General features: G+C 32.8%; 1 protein-coding gene across 9 annotated transcripts in view; it reads right to left on the bottom strand.

The window, feature by feature from the left end:
* The window catches only part of LOC105345893 (anoctamin-7), a 27,089-nt gene extending 7,596 nt beyond the window's left edge, over positions 1-19,493 (bottom strand). For 2 of the 9 annotated variants that reach the window (XM_011454237.4, XM_011454242.4), the window contains exons 1-13: positions 17,820-18,044; positions 14,533-14,667; positions 12,716-12,812; positions 10,276-10,406; positions 7,039-7,146; positions 6,199-6,216; positions 3,394-3,530; positions 2,633-2,801; positions 2,114-2,279; positions 1,785-1,875; positions 1,241-1,407; positions 1,024-1,106; positions 574-711 (exon numbers count right to left, since the gene is read on the bottom strand). In XM_011454237.4, the coding sequence (XP_011452539.3) occupies positions 574-711; positions 1,024-1,106; positions 1,241-1,407; positions 1,785-1,875; positions 2,114-2,279; positions 2,633-2,801; positions 3,394-3,530; positions 6,199-6,216; positions 7,039-7,146; positions 10,276-10,406; positions 12,716-12,812; positions 14,533-14,643 (1,416 nt within the window). In that variant the 5' untranslated portion in view covers positions 14,644-14,667; positions 17,820-18,044. Of the gene's footprint in view, positions 1-573; positions 712-1,023; positions 1,107-1,240; positions 1,408-1,784; positions 1,876-2,113; positions 2,280-2,632; positions 2,802-3,393; positions 3,531-6,198; positions 6,217-7,038; positions 7,147-10,275; positions 10,407-12,715; positions 12,813-13,020; positions 13,174-14,532; positions 14,668-17,819; positions 18,045-18,068; positions 18,209-19,084; positions 19,174-19,297 lie in introns of those variants that run through there. The other 7 variants (XM_066079764.1, XM_034443342.2, XM_066079765.1 and 4 more) reach the window with 7 other exon arrangements.

Here is a 19,493-nt window from a genome sequence, read left to right as displayed (position 1 = left end):
CTATCAACTTTGTAGGAGCTTTTGCTGCCTTCAATTATAAGCCCGTCACCCACAAATTATTGTGGAGATTGACTTGCTTCATATCCAAAGATTACTGGGCTTTCAATCAATAAGCTTCTTGAAAACATCAGCTTTTTTCTGGTATTTTAGGACAACAGATAATTTGCTTAAATCAACTGTGAGAATATTATTTTTCCTCGGAAGATATTGGTTTCCTGTGAAAGAAAGTACATCTTGAATTCAGATAAATGTTTTTCTGGTAGGCCAGTTAGAGGAGTAAATTAAAATTCTGTATCTTTTGTTTGAGTTACATATCAGTTAGCTGTTCTGAAATTGTCTTGTTCTTGTACACAATTGAGCAGTGTGCAGAAATGACAGGTTTTTATATAAAATATTTCATGAACAATTGTTCATAGGCACACCTATAATCAAAAAATTGTTACATGTATATGAATATGGTTTTAAAATCAAGATATCTAATCCAGCATACTTGTTTGATTTATATTTCATTAGAATCATGTCGTACACGGGATGCACAGAGCATCTACTTTTGTTAACTCTCGCACATGTTACCATAATAATGATGACTGCAAATCCAGACAAAATCCTGGGTATCCTATCTCTGGGAGGAAAGTGTGGCTCTTTGACTCCTGTGATGGGATTCTTCTCATAGGTTGGAGCCTTGGCGGCATACTCAGGCCTAGGTCTCTCCTAATATGGATATCGAGATAAGCATAGGACATAAGAGTCATTAAAATTTCACTTTCACTACTAAAAACCTTTGTAATAATTATTCCTATTAAACTCTCACCAAATAAAGCATACACATTTTATATAGCAATCACATTATCTTTATCAATTAACAATTGCAAAATAAATGAATAATAAAAAAATTACACAGAAATTCTTTTCATGTGCACACTCTTATATAACTTTGTTCAATATGCAAGATGAAGTCGTTGAATAACTTTTTTAGATGGTTATCTCTGCAAGTAGGAAATAAGGGCATAAAAAACAAGAGACCTCTTCATCTTCAAAGTCCAAGACATCCCAGTGATGAGCGAGACTGGCATTCTTTCTTTTCCAATACTCCAAAAACGTCACAGCTTTTATGTAACAATAATGAGAATGACAATAAATCAAACTTTATTGATTTTAAAATCAATAATTATGATTTTTTAATGTCCATGTATCAAAATAAAATGCAAATTGAACTTTGCTGTCATAAATTTTACAATACCCCAAAAAGAGACAAATACGGCATAGGCGACTGTGGCTGGGTGATCGAACAGATAGGCGATTTTGACGTAGGTACAGACATCAGACAGGTACCAGTAGGCACAACCAATCTTCTCATCACACAGCGGGCACATCTTGTAGTCCTTATCACTTGAGCATACATCATTACTGCAATAAGGTATTAATTAAAACCAATAAAAGATGAAGGATGCTCATTTAAAATCAGTGCAAACTGGGGATTACAGAAATCTACTATTCATATATGCCATTAAATGTATTAATGGAAAACAGTTGAACTTTGATATCTTGAACACTTGAATATGTTGAAGTGATCTGTGAGTCCCAACCCCTCGATATCTCGAATACTCTGATATCTTAAAGTTTTTAAACAGTCCCATCTATAGTTCGAGATAACGAAGTTTGGCTGTACTCATTATATTTTTAACAGATACGACAGACTTAATTCAATTTAAAAACAATTTTTCTAAATCAATCGGTTTTGAACAGAAAGAGTTCTAATTTGTATTTGAATATGGTTTACTTACACTGCTACATTGTTAACCATAGAGACAATTCCATACACAAACACAATGATCCCAACAACTGCCGCCGGTAACAGCCAGGCTGTGTAGAACCCTGTTAAACAACACAACCACACATGTACTCTTACTTCAGGACCACATTACACCATTCTAACATTTAATTCTGTGCTGGAAGTCTTAGTGATTTTAACTGGTTCAGTTTATTTACTTTATATATAAATAATTATCAAATTATTACAATGAATAACTATCTAAAATCACTGTATAAACTAAATTTAACAATTGCTGTTGCTTTTATCCATTTTAGATATCTTTCAAATAACTTCACTTACCCAGCCAGGCAAAATAGATGCCAATTTTCTCTCCGAAGTATTCTCGTATATGATCCAGAGGCTGATACTTGTACCACTTCCCCCATCTAGCCCAGTACTCATACAAAATCTGACGGAGGTTCATGTCTTCAGGACTAATGCCATGAACTGGCTTCTCATATTGACCCTACATCAGAATTCAAATGGAAAAAAAAATGCAGGACTTGACAGTCAAGAAGATCTCCACTGACTTTGAACATATCGGACCTAGAACTTGTTTCTTATATGTATATGCACATCCTTTACCCAAAGGCTCTTTCTAGATGAATTATTGGGCCAGATTGGGCCCCGGGAAGAAAAAATATGCTTCTGTCATAAATGATATATAGTGAACAGAAGGATGGATAGAAGGATAGAGGGATACAATGATGGCACCAGCAGAGTAGAGACCTAATAATCATATGAATCAGTTTTGATAATTTGGAGAGAGAGAGAAAAATCCCTGGTTTAAGTTAAAGTAATAGGGATAAAATAACTTACATCATGAAGTGGAAATGCTGCTTTGAATACATCCTCCTCCAAGAGCCTTTCTATTCCTATTTCTGCTCTCTTCTTTTTGCCATAACCCGTGGTGGATAAGATTTCCCACACAACTCGATGTCTCTGGGTGTTGGTAAAGTACGTGTCCTTATTATCACTTCCCAAAAACCTACAGAGATTTGAAGAACAAAACCTTTTTGGACTGCTATGTTAGGCTATGTACATGTATTTAAATTATAGTACCTTCATATTTTTTTCTTTTTAAATTTTTGTGTGTCACAAAATTTGCATAAATGATGAAAATGTGCTACTTTTTCATATTTGTGTTGTTTTAAAAGTTTCTAATAGCAAACAATACCAGATACGACTTCTGCATATTGTATTTTTGCACATTGAAAAAGATTGCAAAAAAAGGCAAAAATATTAATAGATCATTGCAACTCGATATACAGTAATTTTTTAATTTACAGCTTTTGTTGAAATAAGATCTTCAATAAGATCTTTAATAAGATCAATTCATGCTATCACTTATTGATCGATAAGACACTGTAAAAAAAAAAACGCTCCCACAAGGGAGTTATATACCAGAATTACACCAGAATCTATGGAACAATTAAGTGGAAGGCAGTGTACCAATATAACACAGTCTAGAAATTCTAGAAGTTGTCAGTATAATTACAAAAAAAAGTATGCTAGCTCTGACATTTTTAAGTTGACTGATTCCTTTGAAACTGCTTGTAATGAATGCACTTATGATTAACCTTTCTAGTTTGGAGGTTTTGAACTGGCAGGTATAGAAGTCCATTGGCTGTCGGGGGACATCATCAGACATCAAGTTAGGGATGTGGAGGAATTTGAGCACATTTTCTGACCAGTTGTCTGCTGGATTTGGATGTGCCTAAACAAATACATAATTATATACATGTACATATTAAAAATACAAATGAAAAACAAATATAAAAGACCCTGATTTGATATACCACAGGATTGCAAAATAAAAACATTAAAATGAGCATGTACTGAGAGTATAATGTTTGAAAAATCAATTGTTTTGTTTTGTTTCCACTATAGTCCTCATGCACTTATGCACATGTACTAGCTGTAACATGCATTCGTGCAGATGCAATAATGTTATACAAATGTTTTTTCTTGTGGAATATATATCCTAACATTCAGTCCGTTTCCTTTCCATTTGATCCTCATAAATGTCATATTGCGATTTCAATGTTATAAGGATATTTGACAGAACAAATCTAAGAGAATTATGAGATTTTCTAGAATTACAACCTGATTAAGTCCCTAGCCCTCACAGAGTTTGAAGTGTAACCCTAGTCTTCAATATAACAGATTCCACGGGAAATCTCTGTTGTTACATTCAGCAACAAGTAACGATCATATCACAGAAGTCAAGGCATCAAGACAACAGTGTATAATTACTGCGCAGAGGTAAAATAAATGGCAGAAAGCCTGTTTTATTGTCCTTCCATCCACAGAATATGGGCAGCTCTTAGCATGCAATGCCATCATTTCTTCTGATAATTTGAGAAACAGTATAACCAGATTGTCACTGTAGATAAATTGATGTATTCCTCCTTTCTGGTGATATTGAGAATTTGAATTCTAACTAGCATGATAGCATCCAATAGACATTATCATGAAATTTTTTGTGAAATTATTTTTGGAATTAGAATTATTTTTTTAAGTTAATTATAATAGTAACAGTAAATAGCTGAGCAATTTCCTCAAATTCTTTTTTCTGAGCAAACAATTTTTTTCACACCCGGATAGACAAATTAATCCTCCCTCCTTGCAATGCACAATCAAAGGACTTTCCCTTGAAAAAAAATAAACCCAACTATTACAATTTCATGCACCCAACCTTATTTCTACCATATAAGGAAAGTTTAAGCATGTTATGGAAATATTGCTCTACTCAAGATAAATGTAAAATCAAACCGCAATTTTGCAGCAACATAAAAAAGCTTATTTTATATGCAAAACATGGGAAGAGGTCCGTGGGCTATATCGCTCACCTGAGCAACAGTAGTCATAACTGAAAAGAAAATCTTTCGATAGTCTTTGGAGTATCAAATACAAAATACCTAGCCAACTTAGTAGAGTACATCTTTTTTTTATAAAAATTCTTAAATTTTTTCTCCACATATTCTTTAGTTTATAAGCATTGATCTCCTTTTGATGCTTCAATTTTTTAGAATAAGATTTCTAGAAGTTTTTCTTCTTTCATTCTAAAGTAAAAATTCCATCATCACCCATTGTAGCCCCCATCCCTACCTCAGTAGATCATAATGTTCACAAATTTGAATCTACCTGAGGATGCTTCAACACAAGTTTTGGCTTTTCTGCACAAAAGATTTTTTGGAGGACGATTTAAAAGAAATACCAACTATACCCTATAAAAAGAGACATGACCCTTCACTTAAACAAACTTGTATCCCCTTCATCCCATTATTCTTTGTGCCAAGTTTGGATGAAATTGGCCAGTGGTTTTGGAGAAGATAAAAATGTGAAAAGTTTATGACAGCAACAACAGCGTCACCGACACGTGTGACAGACAATGGACGAATTTTGATTAGAACCTTTGGCTCAGGTGAGCTTATCAATAACACATCATACAAATTTAATACATGTACACTAAAACTTTTATATATAAGATGCACTTTGGATTTAAAGTTATTACTTTATAAAATAGAAACCTAACTGCTTAATGCATCTATAGATAGGTGTATTTCTATACTGAAATGATATTTAGTAATCCCAAAATATTTCCCTTTCTTGATAAATCTAGACTGATATTATTCCTCTTTACGTAGCTTACAATGTACTTAATTGTCAATGCTTTCTTTGATCCACATACAATTTAGCTTCCTAAGCAATAAAGACACAAAAATCCCTAATACTGTAGCAAAGTTATTTGATTTTTTTGAAATAATTCAATTAATATTGCCTAGTTCTGGTTCGTCAGGACCACTTTATGAGTCAATATGGAATATAAATGGATCATAGTCAGTGTTAACAATATCCCTCCTTCAGGTAACTACTAGTAATTATTATCACCAGACTAAGAACATTCTTTACAGAGTTATCCAATTATTTTTTTCACCTATGAATACTTAATGTATTAGGGTACAAAACTGAACAAAAAAAAAGACTTTAAATTTGATCTATCTTAAAGAAAATTATGGACATTTTTCAATTTATTATAATTAGAGGGTAAACAGTCCAATCACATTCATCAAAATCTGTCATTCAATATGGAATGCTTTGAAATAATGCCCCAGTCTAAAGATTAGTTGGTACACATACATAGTATTACTGATAATTACTCTTACAGACATTAGCATATATTGCCCCTGTGTAGTTGACATGTACAGATTTAGCAACCTCTCCATGGCAAGACATTACAAATAGACACAATTTCATAATACATGTATGCGTAACTATTCGCTTTTTCTGAAAATTGAGACATGCATTAGAAAATATATTTTACTGATTCACAGATGGGGAAAAATTGCATCAGGCAAACATAAAACAAAAAATAAACCAACCTTACTGTGTGTGATTTCCTAGAAAAAAATTAATAATACCAAAGAAAAGAAAAAAAAATAATTTGAAATTCATGCTTCATGTGAATAACTTTATTTGTAACAAACTAATACATGTACATGTATTGAAACAGATTACGTACATTAATAGAAGTGATAATGCATTTCTCTCATAATAAAAGTGCTATAACATAAACACCAAGTGTGCAAATTGAGTAATCTAACTGTGTCAAAGAAGATTCCCTAATTATAGCTGGAAATTGAATTGATTTAATTACACCATTGACTTGCTTATTTGAGTGAAGTACAAAATACCGTTAATTCTTCTTCTAAGCTATCCTAACGTCATCTTTAGTTTTCTTCTTAAAATAGCTACCCTATAACTCCATCTTTAATTTTCTAACATGAATAAATGATGAGCATTGAACAGTACCGATCTGTTTTAGTCTTTGGCTGTGTTATTTATTTTTGATCCTCACATACACACACCAAGCCCTTTATCTCTGTTTTTAAATATGTTCACTGACTCAGTAAGTTTCTTTAATGTTCATGTCATCAAAAATGCATATAAAACACTTCCCATCATGTATTTTCTAGAAATAAATTGATACACAAACAGATAACTTTGTCTTTTATATGCTAAAATTAAAATAACTATATTCAGTATATTGTTACATTGTTCAATTGATGTCACAATGATGTATATCAGATTTGTGTACAATTAATATTTTATGCCATAGAGGATCATTCTCCTTTTTGGCTTTTGATACTTAGATAAATGACACCTCCTCCAATATATAGGAAAAGCTTCAATAAAGCCCTTCAGAATGAACTGGTCCCTACCTGAAGTGGAGCCCTGAAGCATAGGTCTTCAGCATAGAAGCATAGCACATCCCATGGTGCGTGGATTTTGATAAAGAAGGTGATCTTCTTCTGACTCTGTATGCGTTCCTATTAAAGTAAAGAATGAAAATTACAGTATGGACAGTTCAGATTGGGCTTCTATAGCTCTATTTAAAATTGAAAGGGTGTGGGCCGCAAAGACAGTGGATAGATATAGAAAGAAACTACAAATTATTTATTTGCCTTTCACTTCCATTTTGTTCTTTCAAAGCGCATCTCATTGACACCAGTACCAATTGCTAACATTCTACAGCTGGTACATCTTATAATTTCTGATTTAAGATTAAATAATTTTAAAGTATTCCAATGCAGTATGTCAGAACAACAAACATTTTTTTTTCACTGAAAACAGCTGTGACAGATGGGGCCTTATTCAGACAGGTTAAATTGATAAGGAGTGGACATGCATACATGATTATACTCCTACATCAGTTGTCAAGCACTTGTGACCATTCTAAACCTAACTGATTTTTCACCTGGCATGTACTAAACATCATATGTAAATATAATTTCATGGGTTGCATTTTCTAATGTAACAATTGATTCATATGCAAAAGCACAATCCATAAAATCCTGATGTTAACCCTAACTATAGAAAGACTATTCCATGGAGACAATTACTATTCATACCAATTTGATCAATTCCACTAACCAACAAATGCAAATAAAGCAATTAAGTCTCTAAAACATTAACCTGCATGCAAGCTATGCTCTTAGAATCAATTGTGGAGAATGACTTTGCCATATATAGCAACTAGACTTCTGCTAGTCACCACTGATAATAATACATGTATTTTGGTACACTGTATGCCCTACAATTCTCTCAAGGCAACAATTTGTTAAAAAGAATATATAAAACCCTGTTTGAGCCCTGAACAACACAATGGGGATTGATCGAGGAGTTCTGAACTATCACTATGGCATTAATTGGGATAAATTGTAACCTGAATCATCCTTTGGTAGTAGTATATAAAAATATAAAACAGAGCCAAGTAAAAAAAAAAATCCTCCAGATGACAACCTATTGAAATGTTAAGCAGACCCAAAGGGACTGTATTTATAATGCAGGGTAACAAGCTGTGATGGAGTTCTATTGACTGCTTGGCTGGTTGCTGAATTCATTGATTGTGTTGGAGCCACTGGACAAATCTTCATCATGCTCAACCAGGTGTGAGATATGTTTACCGTAACCTGGTTATATACAGACTGCATATGATATTTAACATGCTGAATCTGTAAAATTGGTATTTGTATATTAAGAGGATACTAGAACACTGTAAGGCAACTTTAATTCTTGTGCAAGAAAATTCTGAGAAGTTTGTGAGAAATTTTCACACAGAGTTGCACAGTTGTCACAAATATATGTCTCAATGGAATGAGTGCTTAATTTAAGTTTCTAGAATTTGATTGTCTTCCTTTTATGGTTTAGCAGCAAATATCAGTTGCCACAAACCAGCTTTCATCACTGGCAGAATGAAGTCATCACAAGAAAAGTAAAATATAGAGTTCATGTATATCAGCTAGTCCAAATCAAAGGAAAGATCTTTTAATTGTAAGGATTTTTGTGTGATCCTGTATGACCTTGAAACTTGACCTACAAACATTATTCAAGGTCACTGCATACCCTTTGATCAAAGGCACCATGTAGGTCAAGTAAGAGCCAGATTGGAGCAAATGGAGAGAAGATATGCTACAGACAAGGAATTTTCATATAATTCTGCTCGGCTATGACCTTTACATGTGATGTGACCTTGAAAATGGGTTCAAGGTCACAACATATTCCTTATTCAAAAGCCCTGTTTATGTAAAGTATATATGCTATGAAAAAAAGGAATTTTTGCATGGTTTGATATGACCTTCAAGGGGAGAAACATATGTCCTTCACAAGGATTTTATATCTAATTCTGCAATGACCTAAACCTTAGACCTAAAAACATGGTTCAAGGTCACTGCACACCTTTTTGTCAAAGACACTCTTTGGGTGAAGTATGAGCCAGATTGGGTCAAGGGGAGATAAGAAATGCTCTGGACAAGTGATCTCAGATGGACAGATGGATGAAAGGACAGACAGATGGACAGACTGACTGATCACTATAAGGCACCCACAGAGCTTGTACTTTATAGTAGTTATGAAAATAAATATTGATGTAATTTTTTTTCTTAAAACATCTATCAACATTTTCGCATTGCATTTTCACTTTTTTAAAGATGAAATGATTGAATAACAAAATGTGATCCTGAAAGTGAGGACATTTTAAGAGCCTTTACAAATTTAATCAATAAAACAAAAGTATGCACTTAACGATACAGCTAGAACTTCCTGATAACTGCTGGATATAAGAGAAATTTTTCTGTGAAATGTTTCTTCCTCAAAATACCACTATATTTCTTTTTGATGTAAAGGTCAAATACAAAGAACCTTGTGTAACATTATGTAGTATGGGAATCAAATTACATGTATAAAAGATAAAAAGTCAATCTACATAAAAGGTTTGATTTTCACTTGATGTATTATTTCAGTAATTACAAATATATTGCAGGAAAATTTACACAACATATAGAAGTAAGATACTCTAGTTTTAGTTTAATTAGTACAAGAAATTATACAAAGTGTTCAGTTATGGTAGAATCTACATGTAGGAGACAGCACTGTAATAATTGAGAAAACAATGTATATATGGTACCATGTCTAAAACATGTATATATCCATAACTTTCTGGTACATCTACATCACCCTCAAATGATAACCTATATACCAAGGAATTTTTTTAATTTTACCATGATTACAATCGTTAACATACAGTAAGTTGAAAATAGTATTTTAACATCAACTCAAATTACGAAAAATATTAAGACACCGATTGACACCAATTAATATGCTTGGAACATGAGTTTACTTAAAATGTCTTTGAAGAAAAACAAATTCTCCTGGACCATTAAATTACCTAGCTGGTATATATGGCATGCTTAAGACTGTTAGACAATGACCACAAATACCAGTCTATTACATTCATGGAGAGTCAAACACAGCGCGAAAGTATTACCATATTAACTATCAGTAAAGTGCAAAACGTAGAGGATGAAATCAACTACCGGGTATACTAATAAAACACTTTCCTCATCACTGATAGGAAAAATAATTACTTTTGGGGTAATGTGAATATATATACACCTTACCTCTTCCAACTCCAAGCCATTTTTCCTTAAATTGACCATAAACTTTGCCCTCCATTTATCATAGATGGATGACTCCGCTGGGGATTTTTTCTTGGCATTATCCAATTCCTCTTCATAGACTAGCACAAAATCTGTGGAGTAGCCAGTAGACATGCATATACTGTGTTTACTGTAAATATCTTATTGTAAATGCAAGGAATTAACTATCCACGTAAAATCATGAGAAGCATCCCTTACAGATTAAACAAGAGGCCCAGGGACCACATCACTCGCCTGAATAACATTGGTCATAACTCTAATCAGTAGTGATGGGAATCGGTGAGATTTTCATAATCGATAATCAGTTTCCCGCAACTAACTAATTATCTATTATAATCGGAAATTTTTATATTTTATAGTGTAGTGCTAAATAAATGTAAATAAACAAGTTACAATGAACAGACTCATTACTAGGCTTTCGTAATTTGATTTACTTAGTATTTCTAGCAATAAAAAAACTATATTCAAAAGATTTTCCTCTGTAGGCAGTCCAACATTAATTTTCTTGAAACCAAAATGCGGCCAAATTCTAGAATGTGCTATATTTCCGGAGTAAGAATATCGAGCTTGTCTGACATGTCAGCCATTTTCAGACCACGCGCCTTTTTAGGGTTTAGATAGTTCACATCTAGAATATTCTGTTTATGATATGTGCTCGTTGAAAGGGAAAAAACCTTAACTGATTAATCGTAATGAAACCTTTTATGATCGAGCGCTTAGAATGCGATAACAATCGATCGATTTTCGATTACAATCAATGATTGGAACATCACTACTAATCAGCTAGCTAAAATCGAAGTCTAATACAAACAATGGAATCTCAGTGCACAGTGTCAGTCTATTTTTTTCAGCTGATTACAAGCCATCAACAACTAATGGTCCTTCATTTGAACAAACTCGAAAGCTCTTCTCCCTAGGATGCTTTCTCTTAAATTTAGTTGAAGGAAGAAAATTTTTAAAACATCAAACCATACTTTCCCTCTTTAATAGTTAACTTCTCTTAAAAGCTGAACTAGACCTTTATTTGAACAAATTTGAAAGCCCTTTCCCCAAATTTGGCTGAAATTAGCCCAGTGGTTTTAGAGAGGAAGATTTTTTAAATACCCAACTCTATGATCATTTTTTCTTAATTATCTTCCATTTGAAAAGAAATTGGCCCTTCATTTGAACAAACTTGATACCCCTTTCCTCAAGGATGCTTTGTGCCAAGTTTGGTTAAAATTGGTCCATTGGTTCTGGAGAAGAAGATGAAAATATCAAAAGTTTATGAAGACAACAACAATGGGGACAATGACAGCCAATGGACTAATTTTGATCAGAAAAGCTCAGCAGCTGAGCCTTTGGCTGATGGGAGCTAAAATCTTGCCTTTATATTTCTGATATACATTTACATGAAGTTGTAATTAAACTTGAGTACAATTAATTTGATTCATAGCAGCAGAAACGCTGAATTAAGTACTTGCATAAACTAAGGACTCTTCAGTATTTCTCATGGAAGTAGATAAAATATATGGAGAGTATTGATATGAGGTGATATATATATAATTATAATATATATTCTTAAATACACTGTAATATAAAAAACTACAATTGTATCAATCAAACAAAAATATATGTATCTGCAAGCTGCAAACAATTTCATTTTGGTAGTTTGTGTGGGATTATATAAGGGATTTAGTTCTGACATTTAGAAAATTTACCAATGATATGGGTATTATGACTACAATTTGCAGCAAATATACTAGTCTATTAGAAATTTAAAAATTGTTATAAAAGTATTATGAAAGTTCAAGATAACAAAATGCTTTCAATACAAAAATTACTTATAATTGCAAACTGCATGCAAAAATTGTAAATTTTGAATACTTATTTAAACAACTCAAATATTAATGGTTCAATACTAAGAACATGAAATGCCTTACACAACAATATATATACCGTGGGACCGGTATATAGATAGATCTTCAAATGATAAATGGAATTAATTGGTTTGGAGTACGCACTTGATACTTGTTTCCTTGTGAATTTTTTTTCTTGAAAAACAAATTAGTCCAGCAAACCCTAGCTAGCATCCAAGTTCTTTTTATCATGTACTAAAATGCTTATCATATATATGGTTTCTTAACTAAGCTGACGTACTTATTGTACTTACCGGTATATATGTTTTTATGATATGTTCATGGGCTATATAACAATTTCAATAATGCAATGTCAAACTGAGATATGTTTTTCTACCCAGAAAGATTGGGATATTTATAATAATGAAATCATTTCAGATTAACCTCTGACTTAAGTAAGCTGTAAAGAAAAATCTGAAAGAAAAACTTTTAAAAATAACTGATACTTATTCTAGAGTTATATTTATAGAAAATGCTATATTTTATTACAATTTTAAGTATACCTGTTTGTCTTTTGCCATCACTGAAGAAACATGAGAAGTTGTACTGGTCACCCCTATCTCCATCTAATCCTTTTAAATGGATGCCTCTATCAGAGTTCTAAAAAAAAAAATCAACATCTGGCATTTTATACTTGGTTCATGAATTAAAAGTTAATCTTCAATAGAAAAATTAAAATATATCAGTTTCAACTTGCTTCAACATAAAGGGCAATATCATAAAAACCACATACAAATGTACATACATAAGAGTACTTTTCTTTACCATAAAACTCATAAATAATGATTTAACAAGTAAACTAACATACCGATGCCATATACAAACTCCACAGCAAAAATATCTAACAAAGTTTAGACTACGACAAAGCCATTTAAAGACACTTTCTATTGAATGTTATTGAAGTATTGACAGTTTCTTAATAATTTGCAACCACATAAAATTGAAAACAGCGTTCTTGTTCAATTTTGAATCGTAATAATTAACTTCATTGTATCACTCAAGTATGAAGTTCCTGCTATTACTGGGAGAACAGGAAATTTATAGCAGGGCATCATGCACATAAAAAGAAAACATACTTAAAAAACTAACATAAAGTATTCTGTGTACATGTATTCTGTGAACATTAAATTGATCTATTAAGCTTTGAAAAAGTAACAATGCTGTGAATGTAGCATTCACAGGGCAAACTTTTAATACATCATTTTGTAAAACATGCATATTTACATTATTTACCGAATATCTTATTCCTTATTTCTAAAGAAATCTGAATGTGTTCATATATATAGCCACTGATAAAACTTATAACTGATGATCTAACCAGTTAATTAATTAAATCAATTTGTCCATGTATAAATATATTCATTCTATTCATAAAAAGATATTGATGGTTCATACAGTTACACCTATGATAAATAACACTTACATTTTTAAATTCTGTCTTATTTTTTTAAGAAACTGATGACTACGGTTATATATCTTTTGCCTGATCAAAGCTACATTGATTAGGACAGACTCCTCGGACTAAAGTCAGAATCTTCAATCATTCAGAAAATTTGTCCTCATCATAAGGATACATCTTAATGTGAATATGAAACATTTCAAGAAAAAATCAAAATCAGTTTTAATAATGAAGTAATGAAAATTAGTAATTATCACATGTTGAGTAAATGTTACATTGCTGAAACATAAATTGCAGGAGAATAGAGAAAAAAAAATGAAACAGATTTATTTCAGAAATTTACGGGGAAAAAAACCTGTAATGGATAAAATATCTATTTTTTGATAAAATATTGAAAGGAACTCCGTCTGGTTACTGGCCAAAAATGTAACTCTATTTCAGATTCAGAAAAACTTCCATACACTAGCACTCTGCATTGATTGAAGGCATAGTGTCTTTCCATACTGTTTGTGTCATCTGAACTGTCTGCTTGCATTAAGCTCTGCCTGATTGATTGCCATCGGATAAGCTGGAGTTTTCATAGCATTGTAGTTCTCTAATGTCAAAACCATCTTTCATAGTCCTGACAAAGACTTTCTGGCGCAGGTACGATTGCATTCATACATGGTACATATGTAATTTACTTCAAATCATATACTGGTAAATGTAATCATATATCAGATGAATATTCAGTATAATGATCGAAGCAAAGCTGACTGCCTTCAGTGGCTTGAGAACAAGTGTTACAAGTGATTTCCTGAACTAAGAACAGTTAATATACAATTCTCTACTTGCTTCCAGACACCTTAATTGACACATTTATGTAAGGGATATTCCTGAATTAAGAAGAACTCATTAAGTGTCCACTAATTTCTCTCTCACCTCCTCATCCTCCTCCTGCAAAATACGAATTTTATCCTCGGCATTTCGATTAACACTTCCGTAGCCATCAAAAGCCTTCACAGCTCCGTTCAGTCCTTTCCTCTCACTCATGCTGCATCAGGTCTAAGAATCATCCTACAATTGAAAGAAATCAATGTGTGGCTAATACAGAAAAGAGGATTCACACAGAAAAACAATGGGCTGGCAATCACACGCTGCAGTCTTGAAATGTTCACATCCTTTCTCATTTGTGCAAATGAACCATTTAATTTCGAATGGTCTGGTCCTTCTGCTTAACTCATGAACATATGACATTTGCAGATGAGATGAATTACTATTGTTTCCATGTGTGTTATATAGTAGTTGCTTGAAATAATCATGTAAAGGCTGAATGATATTGATAAACTGAATACAATTAACTTCTTTGTCATGCATACATTCCTGGGCTAAACAGTCAATACATTTTATTTACTTTTCAAACCATTTCAATCTCTAGCTACATGTAGGACACATCAAGATCAATTTCACAGTGACATATAACACAATGACATGTAAAATACATCATGATCCTTTCAAGTGTAATATATTGGGGTCATGCAATTAACAAACTACAATACATATGTGCTTCTTATTTTCATCTCAATAAAACACAATCTATACCTGTTGCCTTTGGAGCTTCGTGTATATAATATAAAATATATATGTTACATGTATTTTGCAAACAACAGTATGAAAAGACTCCTGGATATAAACATTTCCTGGACATACAGTTGAAATTTTGCTGGTTTGGCTGTTTAGTGAAACCACTGCTTCTAACAGTATATATATGTATATAATACCGGTATGGTATATACCATTGATACTGGTGTCAATTCCTCCACTGTATTTTATATTTGTTACTTAAATTATGTAATTAACTGTAATGGTATTCCCACTTGATCCCTGATTTAGTAATTAATCTTTATTACTACATGTAGCAACTTTAGTTATCTTTTATCTTATCATATCATACATTTGAACGTTCACTTATCAACAGACTTTAAATACTAGTTAATATATATTTATATGTGCTATAATAAAAGTAGTAATAACCTAAAATTTAAAAATGAACCACAATATAGTGATCAACAATTTAGTACATTTATAGCAACAATTTTAAAGAAACTATATTGATTATTCTGCTTTCAATATGTCTACCTCTCCATCTGACACCTGCTAATCAGGGAACGTTGAAGTTTAGAATGGGTTAAATATTGATAATCTTAAACAATAATGTACTGCAAAGATAACAAGTATCAATATCATATGGATTGTTCAGACAATTCTTTTATTTGGAGTGGATTTTAAGACCTAAGAAATTGTGACTATAATGCTAACAACCCTTGGATTTATTGCTGAATTTTTTTTTTTGTATGCAAGAATAGCTTAATCAATATCCAACTAACCAATGTACTCATCAATCCTCAGACCATCCATTACATTAACTTTGAACTCAGTACCTTAAATCTTACTTTCGGCACCACTTGAAGTTAATAAATATAGTATTTAGAGTACAACTTGTCGAATAGTTTAAAATATACCTGTAGTTCATATGACAAAGACCTATTAAATACCTGAAAAGTGCAAGTGATAACAGATAAGATGCTTATATGCTCAATTAATGTAAAGTAAGTAGAGACACTTCAGGTCAGTGGGTTAAGATTTGGTTTTTTAAATTTGTATGGGGGTCTTCATTGTTAACTTCCCCTATATTGCATACTTGTTATATATGTGCATGGGCTTAAACTGAAATGATACCATCTAAGTCTTTATGTAGCTAGGCTATGTAAGTTCTCATGATCCCAGTAATAAGAGAATGTACTGTATCATGTTTAACCAACTAGTTTAGCTTAAAAGACTGATATTTGGTTTCTGTTTTGGTCCTTACACAGCTACATTTAGTATAACATTACTGGCCCACTGGGTGCAAAGTCAACACTATTTTGACTAAGATCAAGAATTTCCCCACAAGTGTATAGGTTATTGTTACATGATGACATGAGAACATGCATGTATTGGATATATTGCATATACCGTACATTTGGCAAGAGTGGTATATACCTGTATGCAAAGTATTTCATAATCAGCAAAATGCTATTGTATCATGCAGTCTGCATTGTCCAACGTTCTCTTAACATTTTCATGCACTGTATGCATCACGTTGTTGCATCTGAATTGGCAGTTCAGTCAGCAATATATTGTTCAGAAAAGATAAAATGACCACTGGCACCAAAAAACTGGGCTTTCATCAAACCACTGTTTGAGGCATACTGTTATCAATTCTTACTTTGTGATTAATCATACATGGAGGGTGAAATACCTAGTTTACAACCACTTTATTGTAATTTAACTGGTGTTTGACCCATGGCGTGTAACTCACTACAAAAGTCTTTTATTGACCTTAAAAGAACTATACTGGCCTAAGACCAGTCCTCGCTCGCAAGTCATACAATTTCTCGCCAGTGCATTGTTACATCATTTTATCAATGCATAAACTATAAAGATCTAAACTAAAAATGATGTATGGATAACAATGCACTGGTGAAAAATGGTGCTTGGCAAGAATTATTCTTAAACCAGTAGTGACATTAATTACCAGTATGCTTAAAACAGCTAGGTAAATACTAATGGCATGAAACCATGCAGTTCTCGCTGAGTACCATTTCTCGCCAGTGCATGGTTATGTCATTTTATCAACACATAAAATAATATACGAAAAATGACGTAACAATGCACTGGCGAGAAATGGTACTTGGCAAGAACTGGTCGCACGCCAGTATTGTCCAAATCTACAGACTAAATCTTAGAGGAAATGAAACAAGTCTGCAGGACCAAAGCTTAGAACACAGTACAAGTAGAATGAACAAGCACTTGTTAACAACCTAACGATATCAAAATCCCTTAAATTGAAAAGAAATATAATGTTTGTTCATTGTCTTGACATACTATATACTGCTATCATTGTTTGTAATACAGTACACATGGTATACAGTTCAGTCAGGTTATGATGTGTAAAGCTGCTTGCGCAATGCAGAATCCTACTGTACCTGATGGGCCAGGGAAACGCATAGCATTTTAATTATTCAAAATATTTCATATGCAAATGGCCAGATTACTCAGTAATCGCATATTCTATCGATCAAGAGCATATATATCTATCAATAAACTCCATGAACCCAAACATAGTAACAGTGAAATAATGTCGAAATGGATATAGTATGTTAGTAAATTTTGAAAAATGCTCTTACCTTTTCATGCTCATTGAGTCCCCAAAGTAACTTTTGTAAGCTTTTTAAAGATAATTTACCGTGTTTTCATTATTGTTACCCACACAATGTCCAAGCATAACAAAGAATTTAAAGGTTTACACGTAGGCTCACGATGCGAAGGACTCTATTTCTCGAACGACGTCTGCTTGAAGAAGATTCCGAATGTCAATCCATTCGGGTGTCACATGTACCCCTCAAAGTACAACAAAATGTATTAAAGAGCCCTACCTGAATATTTACGCCAGTGCAGATCAATCGATAAGCTCGCGACGGATGTATCAGAGATGGAAATCGATCGAGGTTTAGACAGGGATGAAATAATTCATTTCACCCAGCCTCACCGTGGATTTAGAACCATAGATAATCCGATTGTCGGAATGGGCGGATCCAGTAGATTTTTTCATTGCCCCTGAATTTATTTATTTATCACGAACAAAATCCGGACCTGTTTAAAATGGAATAGGTCCATTTTTAGTTTTGATTAATATCAATGACAGGTCTACCTCCAGAAATAGAGAGAGAGAGAGAGAGAGAGAGAGAGAGAGAGAGAGAGAGAGAGAGAGAGAGAGAGAGAGAGAGAGAGAGAGAGAGAGAGAGAGAGAGATTTTCTCAATTTTCCAAACTTATTTTTCCGATACGAATAGGGCCACATTAAAAAAAATATATTTAATCTCAAGATAACGAGAAAAGATCTCGTTATTACGAGTTAATTATCTCATCATTACGAGAAAATATCTTGTTGTGATAAAATGCATACAGTACATGTAGTACGTGGTTATTATTTGATTTTTTTATTGTGAAAAAATACATATATATCTTAAGCGCGTTCCTCAATCATCAGATCCAGACCTCGGTTGGTTCACAATTTCATGAACTTTAAGTTGTTAGAACTTGCTACCGATCGATTTGATAAATTTCGATTTTATAAGATATGTTCAAACCAACCAATTACTTAAAGAAAAAAATCAAGTCCACTTGTCGTGTATATTTGACCGACCTTTAACATTTGTTTTATGAGAAAGAAAATTGTACGATACGGATGATAGATATCACATAGATTTCTGCATCATTAACTCTATGTTAGCGTAAATGAAATCTGTAAACCAAGGTATATTTATATATGAATTCAGCAAATAATTACAGATACATTTACATTTTACCCTCAATCCCCGTACTTTTATTCTATGATTGAAGATTTAGGGAGGGGGATCTCAAAATATTTCAGAAATAACTTCCTGCCTGACCTTTGAGGATATCCATCCTGTGCAACATTCGACCTAACGTACCAGACTATATCAACGCGACCGCCGTATACTATAGAGCATTGCTTGATCTAAAAACAAGGAGACGTATAATGATTTATAATATGTATATTGTATTTTGTACATATCAGAATTTATTTACTTCAAGGAAATTATAGAGTGGACGGAAACTAAAATAATGATATATACATGTACCTGCATAAATTCAGATAAGTCTCCTGCACACAAGTATCTTTAGGCGATCCATGAACTTTATGCTGACCATAAATTTGTATATCCCTCCAAGCATCTGGATTAATCCCTCAAACAAGATGATAGATTCATTTGTCGATTGTGTGGATAAAATTCTATAAATCATGGAAACCTGTCCTCCATGAATTGCATATTTAAT

This window comes from Magallana gigas, chromosome 3, assembly GCF_963853765.1.
Source record: "Magallana gigas chromosome 3, xbMagGiga1.1, whole genome shotgun sequence".
In the NCBI taxonomy this organism is placed as follows: Eukaryota; Metazoa; Mollusca; class Bivalvia; order Ostreida; family Ostreidae; genus Magallana; species Magallana gigas.
The sequence above is the reverse complement of the archived record's forward strand: the minus strand, read 5'-3'. Positions and strand labels throughout refer to the sequence as shown.